The following is a 12228-nucleotide window of genomic DNA, read 5'->3' on the forward strand; positions in this document are numbered from 1 at the left end:
CTAACAAAACACTGAAATCAAATTTGATATTCGCTTCTCTATCTATATACTGATGGTATAAACATTACGAATTGCAAAGGAAAAAGAAAAAATTGCTTCACTCTAATTTTTTTTAAATAATGGATTTTGTAATGTAACTGAGTCTGTTAGTCCCCTTGCCTGGATACCTAAAGGCAAGCTTCTTTGCACCAAGTATCCCCCTAAAGCTCTCACAAGTCTAAAAATTAAAACTAATTAAGGACAACAATAGGAGATTTCCTTATTCGTTAGTTTTTTGTTTTGCAGGAGTAGGGAGGGCTGATTTACAAATCTGATACTCAGCGAACAAGAGGAGTTCACCACTTCCAATAAGTTGGGAAGACAATGTCATATGACATCCAGTAGCAAGCGCACATCTTGTCTAGGCAATCTAACACTACTTCAGGGTGTCCTAGAAGCTGGAAAGCTGAACTCTTATTGCACTCCATTTCACCATCTTCATCATTTGGATTTTATTATCTTCTTTGCAGTGTGAAACATAGTTGCAACTTTGCTGGCTCTCTCTCTCTCTTTCTCTCTCTCTCTCTCTCTCAACTAAATAAATAAAAATAAAGTATAAAAACTAAAATAAATAAAAGTTTCACAGAATGTTTGTATTTATTTTGTTTCACAAAGCCAGTGTCTCATGGGCTGCAGCAGTGGGCCCATGGCTCTCCACCTGTGTAAACAAAACACCAGGTCAGGAAGGAGGGGTCAGCACAGCACCTTCCTTTATGCAGGGGGCTCACAGGGCAGCGCTGATGTGACCCAGAGGAGCTGATCCTGCAGGCAGGCAGCACAGCAGAGTCCATCAGCACTCCCTGGGCATCACTGAAACCAGAAGCACTGAGGAGACTGCTGACCATCACAGCTGTCACACACTTTTCACCACGGAGGGGACCAGGCCCCATGAGCTAGGAAGAGCACAGGGACAAGATTCCTCTTCAAGGCTCCGCAAGCAGCGAGGGGTGAGGATGGAACTCAGGGCCTGGGCTCACTGCCCATCAGCCCCGCTCTCCACTGCCCAGAGACCTCCCAGCACTTCTGGTCACTGCTCACTATGTCAGGAGAGGAACATCAAAACTGGGCATCCTCCAGAAACAGACACAGACTTGCCTGGGAGAAAAATAAGGACCATGGTGGAGAGAAACTGATGGTGCCACCTTCCCCAGCACCCACCACCCAGTGTGAGGGATGGGCTGAGAGCAACTTGGAGTCCTGGGGACTCTGGGCCTCAGCTCTAGGCAGGGTTTTCCAGTCCAGAACTGGATCTCAAATTCCGAACTTAACTTGTAAGGAATATCTTTTTTTTCAATCTGGCTCAGGATTATCTGGATTTCACTATGCAGTCTCAAGCTGGCCTCCAACTCACTTTGATTATTCTACCTGGGCCGCCCCAGTGCTGGAATTAAAGGTGTGAATATTAAAGGTGGGGATATCTTAATATAAGCGATACGTGTACGTACTACCACAGCCGGGTTCAGGCAATCACCATCAGGTACCTCACTGGGCTGCGAAGAAACTGGCCAAGTTAGGCTTGAGTTCCCAGGCTATTGGAATTGAATGATGTAAAATAAAGTTCACAGGTAGAAATTCTTCTGGGCATTTGGGATTCTCTTCTGTCATGGTGATCCTGAGTTCAGGAGAAGAAACAAAAATAATAGAATGGCTTTAATATTATGCAACTATGAAAAGATTTACAATAAAAAATCTAGGTTTTTGATTGTTAGTAGTAAAATTGACATTTCAAATTAATTGAGAACTACCACAGAGGAAAACCGATTATAGTTTTTGGACATAAAAACAAATATGGGAGCTGGGTGTGGTGGCACACGCCTTTAATCCCAGCACTCGGGAGGCAGAGCTAGGAGGATCTCCGAGAGTTCGAGGCCACCCTGAGACTACATAGTGAATTCCAGGTCAGCCTGAGCCAGAGTGAGACCCTACCTCGAATAACCAAAAATATATATATACATATATATATATATATGATACTGTTATATATAGCATGACTGTTCCATTTATGCCAGAAAATTCTTGAAATATTTTTGAAGATGCACACCAGGACTGCTGCTGCTTCCTGGATCCTGGTTTCTCCACCACTAGTGTAAGAGATGAACTTGCGTCTATCCTCTTCCTTAAACTGGAGTTGGCTTTGCAGTTAACATCCTGGCCTTTGTGAACACTGTGTGCACCTGTTATGAGTCAATCACAGGAAGTCTGTGCACCTCATTCTCACCCACTTGCAGGGATCGTCTTGGTCTTTGGGAAGGTTGTGTGCACCTGTTGTGGAGACATTCAGAAGAAGTCTGTGTACCTCGTTCTCACCCATGTGGATCTCACCAACTTCACAGCGCTTCTTGCCAAAGATGTGCCAAACACAGTAGCAGCTTTTGGTTTTAGAAACTTGCTGGACGACATAGGCTGTTAGAGTGTGGTTTACCTGTAGAGGATGCTCAGGACCTCTCCGTCTGCACCAGCAGTCTGCTAGTGGTGGTCCAGGCCACCACTGTGTGCCCCAGAGACTCCCTGTGGAGGAGGTAAAAGCCAAAGACCTCATGGCTCAGCCTTGCCTTCTTGCTCATCTTCTGGATCCTCATGCCCTTAAAGATCATGAATTTCCTCCATTCCATCAGGAAAACCAGCACAAACATATCACAGATAAGCAAAGATACACCTATTGTTCATTTCTACAAGAAAGTCAAGTGGAGCATTCTGATTATCAGGCTTTTATACAACGCTGCCTTTCAGGCTGTCACGGGTGGGGCCAGTGGGTACATGGTGTTGCTTCTGCACAGGCACCACCAGCATGCCCTCTACCTGCGGAACTCCAAGCTGCTCCACCAAACTCCTCTGAGCTGAGAGCCGCTCGGAATGTCCTCCTCCTTATGCTGTGCTTTCTCTTCTTCTACTGCACAAATTGTGTGTTTTCCCTATTTTGAAATTCTTTACTTAACAGTAATTTTATGATGCTAGACATTAGAAAATTTCTGCAAATTGTGTGTATCATTCTCAGCCCCTTTTTACTGACTCACAGGGGTGGACATCTGCATGGTTGGCATGCTTAGTGGGAGAGAAAAACATGGAGAACACATCTTCAATGATTTTGTTTTCTATAAGTTTGATAGATCTCATTTTTCTTATTTTGTGTGTAAAATAAAATAACATCAAAGTATATGACAGACATCGGGGTTCATGCTTTAATGTCTCCTGTGCTGTCCTTTAGCTCTGAGTGAAGACATGGTAATCATGAAACAGCTGGAATGACACTGAAAGCTCTTTCTGCAATCTGCCACTCTCAAAAATGTCCTTAACTACCTTATTTGAACTCTTTATCACTGTTTCCATAGTAGAGGGTGAAAAACAATTGGACACAGTTTTTAAATGCAATAACACATCTATTTTTTTGTGCCAGGAAATCCATTTCTTGGACCTGTTTGTATGCATATATAGTATATATTTGAATTTCCTACTAACAAATGAAGTTTTCATTGGTTTATTAAAAGCATCTACCATGCTGGGCATGTTGGCGCACACCTTTAATCCCAGCCCTGGGGGTCAGAGATAGGAGGGTGGCTGTGAGTTCGTGGCGCCACTGAGACTCCATAGTGAATTCCAGGTCAGCCTGGGCTAGAGTGAGACCCTACCTCAAAAGGCAAAAATAAATAAATAAAAATAACAAACATCTACTATACAATGGAATTTTGTGGAATTTATTACGGCATGGAGAATTAAGAACTTATTTGTGTGAAATAACATAAAAGGTAGAACTAATATTTTATAAATAGATTTTATCTATTTATTTATTTATTTATTTATTTGAGAGAGAAAGAGAAAGAGGAAGAAGCAGATAGAAAGAGTATGGCATGCCAGGGCTTCCAGCCATTGCAAACAAGGTCCAGACACATGAGCCACCTTGAACATCTGGCTTACATGGGTCCTGGGGAATAGAACCGGGGTCCATAGGCTTCACAGGAAAACACCTCAACCAGTAAGCCATTTCCACAGCCTGATGGCAGAACTTTAAACAATATGAAGACAATGCAGAGTAATATGATTCAAATTCAGGGAAACATGTTCCATTTGATGTTGTATACCTGATGATTATGTGGACAAATGTAGGAGAAAATATAACTTTCTTGAGAAATTAAATTATTTCATAATACATAAAACTTCATTTTCTATGTTCTGTATTTTCTATATTGTTAAGAATGCCAGGCCTGGTGTGGTGGTGGATTCCTTTACTTCCAGCACAAACACAGTAGGCTGAGTTTGTGGCCACCCTGAGAAATCATAGTGGATTCCAGGGCAACCTGAACTAGAGCAAGGCTCGATCTTGAAGAAAGAAAAAAAGAATAGCAGAGAAGAACGTATCCAGGAATGGTGAGTGATGTTAAATGCCTTTTACTCCTGGGACTACAGAGGTAGATTTAGCATAATCGCTGTGAGTTCAAGGCCAGCCTAGGACTACAGTGTCAGGTCCAGAATAGTAAGGGCAAGACAGGCCCCTACCTTGCAAAAACAAACAAGTAGAAAGAAGAATGTGGTGTTCTCTGCAGACTGCCATAGCATGATGCCAATAAGTTCAAGACCAGCCTAGACTGCAGTGTTAGTTCCAGGTTACCCTGAGACCCTTCTTCAAAAACCATGACTGGAGAGATGACTTAGAAGTTAAGACATTTTCCTGCAATGCCTAAGGACCAATGTTCAACTCTCCAGATCCCATATTAGCCAGATGCAGAAAGCTGGGGCAATTGCATTGTTTCACATGCCCACTAGGTGGCACAAGCTTCTGGAGGTTGATTGCAGTAGCTGAGGCCCAGGCATGCTAATTCTGTCTCTCTCTGTCTTTCTCCATCACTCTGTCTCTCCCCACTCGCAAAAAAAAAAAAAAAAAAAAAAGGGAATTTAATTTATTTCCAAATAATAATGATTTTCCGACCATCTGTGGATTCTTTATTGATATGATTCATTAGGGTTATGGCATGTGCCACTCTGCCATCAGTGTCTTTATCACCCAAAGTTATAAATGAATAGAAATAAAGAATTCAGTTATGAATTCTTAAGTCATCATTACTCCATGAGTAACTTTGGAAACAATGCATAGCTATAACAATCATGTAGTGGGTGACGTTGTTTTAAAAATAATTAATGATAATTCACTTATACACATATATGACCACAATCTTAGAACAGACAGAAAAGCTTACATCTCATTTATAAAACTTGCTTCCACTGAGTCAGCTCCCTAATAGCTAGTCCTCATGGTGCTGAATAGTGCTCCAAGAGCTTTTCGGGGAAATGACCAGCATCACTGTGATCAAGCGGGGGATCCTACCAGATAAAAAGTCAGCGAGGTGCACCACAGGTCACATTTACCCAATAGTGCCACTCAGCATAGGCCGGCAAACAATGGCTCTCTAGTTGAATAAGAGACCCACACAATGGGAATGTACTCATAGCTGGTATGAGAACCAAGTCACAACACTATGGAGATGAGAGTTGTGGACAACACTGGGAAGCTCCAATTAATCTTTGGCCAAAGGAGAAGCTACACTGTCAAATCTTTCTTAATTGTGTTTATCTGCTTTAAACCATGCTCCTCTCACTATCCACTGTAAAATTATGTTTCTTTTTTACAGAAGGCAGTAGAAACTGAGGAGGACCAAACTCCACCAACATCACAAGAAAAGATATCAGCCTCCCGCTCATTGGGTGAGCCACCTGTCGCACAAGAACAAGCGTCCAGGTGGAGCCACAGAAGAACTGGCGAGTTAACCAGGAGCGCTGCTCTCACTGCAAGCCTGACAACCTGCACCAGGGTGGTGGCAATAGGCACTGAGGACACCCAAAATGAATGAAAGCAAAAATCAAGAAGTTGCTGAGTCTTAGCACTAAAGTAGACTTATAAGACACTCACCAAGGCTCAGGGAACCTTGTGGAAGAAGAGACAAAAAGATTGCAGGAGCCAAGGGTGGTAAGAAGTATCCAGAGGCATTGCACACCACCACAATGACTGACTACTTCTGTCACAACTCATAACCCATAACCTCATGGTCAATCCCAGAAACTCACTGAGGAGGGACCTCAGTGGAATGAGGGGAATGGAACCAACACAGGATTTACCCATACAACTATATTTCTTTTTTTTTTAATTTTTATTTATTTATTTGAGAGTGACAGACAGAGAGAGAAAGAGGCAGAGAGAGAGAGAGGAGAGTGGGCGCGCCAGGTCTTCTAGCCACTGCAAACGAACTCCAGACGCATGCACCCCCTTGTGCATCTGGCTAACGTGGGTCCTGGGGAATCGAGCCTTGAACCGGGGTCCTTAGGCTTCACAGGCAAGCGCTCAACTGCTAAGCCATCTCTCCAGCCCCAATATTTCTAATTAATAAAAATAAATTAATTAAAAGTTAAAAAATAGAATAGGTCAGCCTGATGTGATGGTCCACTTCTTTGGTCCCTGTACTCAAAAAGGCAGAAGAATAAGGATTGCTGTGTTTTTGAGGCTAGCCTGAGACTAATTCCACATCAGCCTGGGCAGGAGTGAGACCCTACCAGGAAAAAATAAAATAAGAAAGAGTCAAAGAAAAAAAAAAATACTTCCCCTCCCCATCCAGAATTTGGAAGTCTGAGGAGTTTCAGCAATTTGAAAGCAGCCTAAGATACCTGCCTCAAGAATTAAAAAAAAAAAAAAAAGTATATATGGAGAAAGAGATGTATAAATGTTTACATAAGAAGATTATGGGGTGGTGAGAGAGCACACAAAAAAAGGAACATGCAAGAAGAGAAGGTGTCTTTAGAAACTTCCTCATGAGGTCTAAAGTGATGACTCAGTGTTTATCGTGCCTGCTTGCAAAACTTGACAACCCTGGTTCCATTCCCCAGTACCCATGTAAAGCCAGGGGCACAAGGCAGCTTATGTGTCTGGAATTTGTTCCTTGCCATGGGTGCAGGCTCTAGCATGCCCATTGTCTCTCTATCTACCTCTCTCTCATAAATTAATTAATTAATTTAAAAAATGAAAGAATGAGGAATTGAGAGAACAAGAGGAAGAAAGAAAAAAGAAAAGAAACTTCATGGTGAAATGCAGGAATTCATTCCAGCATGAATCCAGCAAGTACCTGAAGACATTACGTGTTTGAGGTCATGTCCCTGCTGATTCTGAGAACCACACCTGAACATCAGACACGGATTCCATCATCTGGTGAACTTTTATCAATATTCCTGCCCTTTGAAAATGTTGAGAAGCACCCACGTCGGGTTCTCAGATGTTTCCTCCCAAGTTCCCTCAGAATTTGGTGTGCTAGGAAGGGGAGGGGCAGGACAGGGACCACGTCCAGGCGTCTATATCCCTGAAGGTACTGCTCATCATCTCAGCCCTCCTTCGCCTCCCTGCACACAGGCACTGTAATTAAGACCAGAAAGTTTCTGTGCTAGAGAAATGACAGGGAACCAGGGAACACACAGAGATGACCTTGGGGACATGCATTGCAGTAGAAGCCCTTGCTCCCTAGACAAAGCCACAACTCATGACAGCGACATCTTGACAGCAGTGTGAGTTGGCCTTCAGCACTGGGACATTATCAGGATAAAGAGGGTCTGGCTGGGATCTATCAGATCAGCACCAGGAACACGCCCAGACTGCACAGGTGAGTGCTCCCAACACTGTGGATCAGCTGCCTTTGATCAGGGAAGGGAATCTCTGAGGAAAGGCTGGTCAGGAGAAGGTGGTGGGAGAGAAGGGTCTGGGCTCCCTTGTCCCTGTTGAAAAGGAAGGTGGAGGGATCATGGAGAAGAAGCCCCAACATTCCCCTACTGCCATCCGGAATGGGTTCAGGGTCATGAAGGAGCCCGTGTGCAGCAGTGCATGTGGTGTCCCGTGCCAGAGCTGCTCACTACACAGCCCATGCTGGGAGAGGAGGGACAGAATGGCATTTTACCTGCATATGGAAAGAAATACATGTTCTCTATAGTTTCTCCCCTCACAGCAGTGAAAGGCTTTATGTAAAGTGTGTCTTATATCCAGTGACCACAAGCTTTCTCATGATAAAGCTCTTTTCCCAACTTTATTACTATTTTTTATTTTATTCTGAATGTTTTCTTTTCTTATGCCTAAAACACAATGCAATCTATAATTATACTGTGTTTGGGAAAGAAACTAATTTGAGAGGCCACAAAATACAAATGGTAGGTAGTAGAGCTCATTTCTCTCTCAAATAAATAAATAAAATATTTTTAAATTTATACATATGTATGTATGTGTATATATATATGTATGTATATATATGTATATATATATATACATACATATATATATGTATATATGTGTATATATATATATATATATTTAAATTCCAGAGTTGACATATATTCATGGCTTACTCAGCCCAGCTGTGGCAATGATTAGGAAAGTAATAATAATTTTCTCCTCAGAGGAAAGAGATAACATTAGAACAGTTATACAACCATAAGAAGATCAGGAAAGAAACACTGCAAAGGAAAATTATTGATCTCTTTTTTGGAGGGAGAGATGTTTGAGGTAGGGTCTCACCAGCTCAGGCTGACCTGCAATTCACTATGTAGTATCAGGGTGGCCTCGAATTCATGGTAATCCTCCTTCTTCTGCCTCCCAAGTGCTGGGATTAAAGGTGTGTGCCACCAAAACTGGATTATTTATCTATTTTTTTCAAATATATTTTATTTATTTATTTATTTGATACAAAGAAAGAGGCAGAGTGGGCTCCCCAGGGTCTTCATCCACTGCAAACAAACTCCAGATGCATGCGCCACCTTGTGTATCTGGCTTACATGGGTCCTAGAGAATTGAACTGAGATCCTTTGGCTTTGCTGGAAAACGCCTTAACTGCTAAGCCATCTCTCCACCCCCTTATTTATCTCTTTTAGCAATAGTTGATATCATTCAGTGGATTTGTGGAAAGCTAGGCATTTCCCTCAGCATAAGTGTGGGACATATTAAACACCCTAATGATTGTGTCACCTAAAGTATATTAATTTCTCCAAGCTATATTAATAATCATAAGGAAAAACATCAACCCAAATACATGTTCATTCTGAATTGTCAGATCAAGTCTGTGATTAGGATTTTTTGAAAACCCAGATCCTCATTTAATAACTTTTCTTTTTTTTAATTTTTATTAGCATTTTTCATGATTATAAAAAAATATCCCATGGTAATTCCCTCCCCCCCCCCACACTTTCCCCTTTGAAATTCTATTCTCCATCATATTACCTCCCTAATAACTTTTCATAAACAAATTTTAACCATGTAAAAGAAAGGGCTATGCCAGATAGCTTAGACACTAAATAGTTAAGCAGTGTTCCTCAGGTGTTCTCACTATACTGTGCAGTAAGGAAGCAGATGGAGCTGGTGAAGGAAGCAGATGGCAACCCTGGTGAGTTCAGGGCAGTGTATTTCACAAACTGAGCTGATTTATAAACAATGAACAATGAACAGCAGGTAGCTATTGAGGGTGTTGGTTTAGCAAAGACTAGCTTGAGAATGTTAAGTATGTTCTTGAGCCAAGTTAAATATATTCATTTGATATAGTATAAAATAATAAAACATAAGTTTGATGTAGGCAGGATGCCAAATTGTGGATAACAGACAGAATCTGCACAGACATGTAAAATAATGTATGTTTGTAATAGGTGAAACCCATGGACCTTACCTGTACTTCAACAGTTCATTTGTGGTAGCCAGGTGTGCACGCCTTTTATCCAGAACTCAGGAGACATAGGCAGAAGGATTGCTGTGAGTTTGAGGCAACTCTGAGACTACATAGTAAATTCCAGGTCAGTGTGGGCTAGAGTGAGACCCTACCTCAAACAAGAAAAGGAGAGAGAGAAATTTACTTTTAACTCCAGCATATAAAGAGAAAAATGATGACATCTATAATGTAGTCACACAACACAGTAAGATTATCAGGAAAGCCTGATTCCTAGGCTGGTGCACTTCAGACTGAGAAAATATCTAGACTTTACAGTCCTTAAAAGACGAAACACATGATCAGGAAGATGTCTTAGGTGGAGTGCCTAAGAGCAGACCCTGAGGTGGGAGCTGCTCTCCTGGTACCCTGGTGGTAAAGAAACTAAGAATAAGAACATGCTAAGTTGGAGGAAAGACAGAACTGAGCCTCAGTGATTCCGCCCAGCCAGAAGAGTGGAGCACAAATTTCCCAACAGAGTTAGTGTCACATTGAGGACAGGAGGAAGGGCCTCTTTTATTCTCCTGTGTCACTAACTTCTATGTCACTGATGGCCCGAGAACCTGGGGAGAAGCATATGCCACACAGTGTCCCCTAAGACTACTCCATTTGGCCAATCACAGTCTTGTGAGTGATGCCTGCATGGGGGCGGGGGGTGGGCAATGGAATCAAGTAGGACGATGGTCCAGTGCACATGGCATCATGAATTCGATGAGAAGAGTAAAAAGGAAGGAGGCAGCTCAACTGACACTCAGGATCAGTAAGTGATGCCTCGTACTTAAGACTTTCTCTGGGAAGCTAATAGGCAAAGAAATTTCAGAAATGAGGGGCACCAAGAAGGTTCTTCTGGAAAGGCAGGTAGATGCGTGTGCTGATGAGGTGTGTCCAATATGTGTTTATCAAAAACCCCATGTCAGAGGGGACAGTGGGAGCAAGACAAATAGAGGAAAAGGAGAATGAACATGATCAGTAGCCTGCTAGGAAAAAGCCCTGTGCATTGAAATATTTCAGAAGCCATTCCTTGCAGGAGAATGAATGCAGGATTTTACTCATGTTTCCCAGATCATTTCTCATGGTTCTAAGCAGAAAATCAGAAGATGATATGGAACAACCTCATCCGGACAACAATCTTTCCTTCCCTTAATGGACCTGGAATTATGGGGAATATCCTAATATTTGTGAGACATGCATATATTTTGGTCAAGGGAACTGAGAGAAAACCCATAGACCTCATCATCATTCACCTGGCATTTTCCAATCTTGCACTGATTTGTAACATAGAAATTGCAGATATGTCCACAGTATTTCACTGGAGGAACTTACTAGGTGAGGCTGGTTGTAAAATGGTGATTTTCCTGGGAAGGCTGGCTCGAGGACTCTCCATCTGCACCACCTCTCTCCTCAGCATGGTCCAGGCTGTCACCATCAACCCCAGGATGACCCTGTGGAGAAAACTCAAACCACAGACTGCAGGGCAGGTTCTTCCCTATCTCCTCCTCTTCTGGATCTTTAATTCTCTGATAAGCTCCAACTTGCTGCATTATATCACAGCAGTCAGTACTGTGAACACATCTGGAGTTCACATGTATGGTGGGTACTGCTATATGGCTCCATCCAGGCTAATAGTGAGGTGGTTTTACATCTGTCTCATGGCTCTTCGTGATGCCATTTTTCAAAGTCTCATGGGCTGGAGCAGTGCCTCCATGGCTCTCCATCTGTATAAACATCACAAGCGTGTCCTCTACCTTCATAGCTCCAAGTGTGTAAATAGTTCCAGTCCAGAAATCAGAGCCACACAGAGTACTCTCATTCTCATGGCCTCTTTCCTATTCTTTTATTGGGCAGATTTCATTTTCTCATTCTACATAGGTTCCATAGTTACATATGATTCCATACTCTTAATGATTAACCTTTTTTTACAAGTTGGTTATGCTGTTTTCAGCCCTTTTATTCTTATCTGCAGACATCTCCATGTTGCTAAGGACTAGTGTCCTGGCAAAATACTGAAGTCATATTTGATACCCACTTCTCTGTGTATTGGAGGTATAAACTTAAGAATCACAAAGAAAAAAACAATGAAAAAGAAAAAAATGTTTTGCTCTAACTTTTTTTAGTAATGTATTTTGTAATGTAACTGAGTCTGTCCTAACCTGTTAGTCCCCTTGCCTGTGTGCTTAAAGGCAAGCGTCTTCATACCAAGTATTCCCGTAGTTCTCACAAGTCTAAAATTAAAACTAAAATTAAAAATAAAAACAAAATTAAGGACAAAAATAGTGGATTTCCTTTTTTGTTAGTTTGTTTTTTGTTGTTATCGTTTTGTTTTTTTTTGCAGGGGTGGGGGAGGGCTGATTTACAAATCTGACACTCAGCAAACTAGAGGAGTTCAGCACTTCCAGTAAGTTGGAAAGACAATGTCATACGACGTCCAGTCCAAAACGCATATGTTATGCTAAGCAATCTAAGACTACTTCAGGGTGTCCTA

At 42.0% G+C, this 12228-nt stretch overlaps 1 protein-coding gene and 1 pseudogene across 1 annotated transcript; both read left to right on the forward strand.

The window, feature by feature from the left end:
* Positions 1–685: 685 nt before the first annotated feature.
* LOC123454199 lies at positions 686–2960 on the forward strand (annotated as a pseudogene).
* Positions 2961–10843: 7883 nt separating this feature from the next.
* On the forward strand, positions 10844–11837 carry LOC101616493 (putative vomeronasal receptor-like protein 4). The gene has a single exon (XM_004670897.2). It carries the CDS (start codon positions 10844–10846, stop codon positions 11732–11734), a length of 891 nt encoding a protein of 296 aa, XP_004670954.2. The 3' UTR covers positions 11735–11837.
* Positions 11838–12228: the final 391 nt, after the last annotated feature.

The sequence above is a fragment of the Jaculus jaculus genome, chromosome 13 (genome assembly GCF_020740685.1).
Source record: "Jaculus jaculus isolate mJacJac1 chromosome 13, mJacJac1.mat.Y.cur, whole genome shotgun sequence".
Taxonomy (NCBI): domain Eukaryota; kingdom Metazoa; phylum Chordata; class Mammalia; order Rodentia; family Dipodidae; genus Jaculus; species Jaculus jaculus.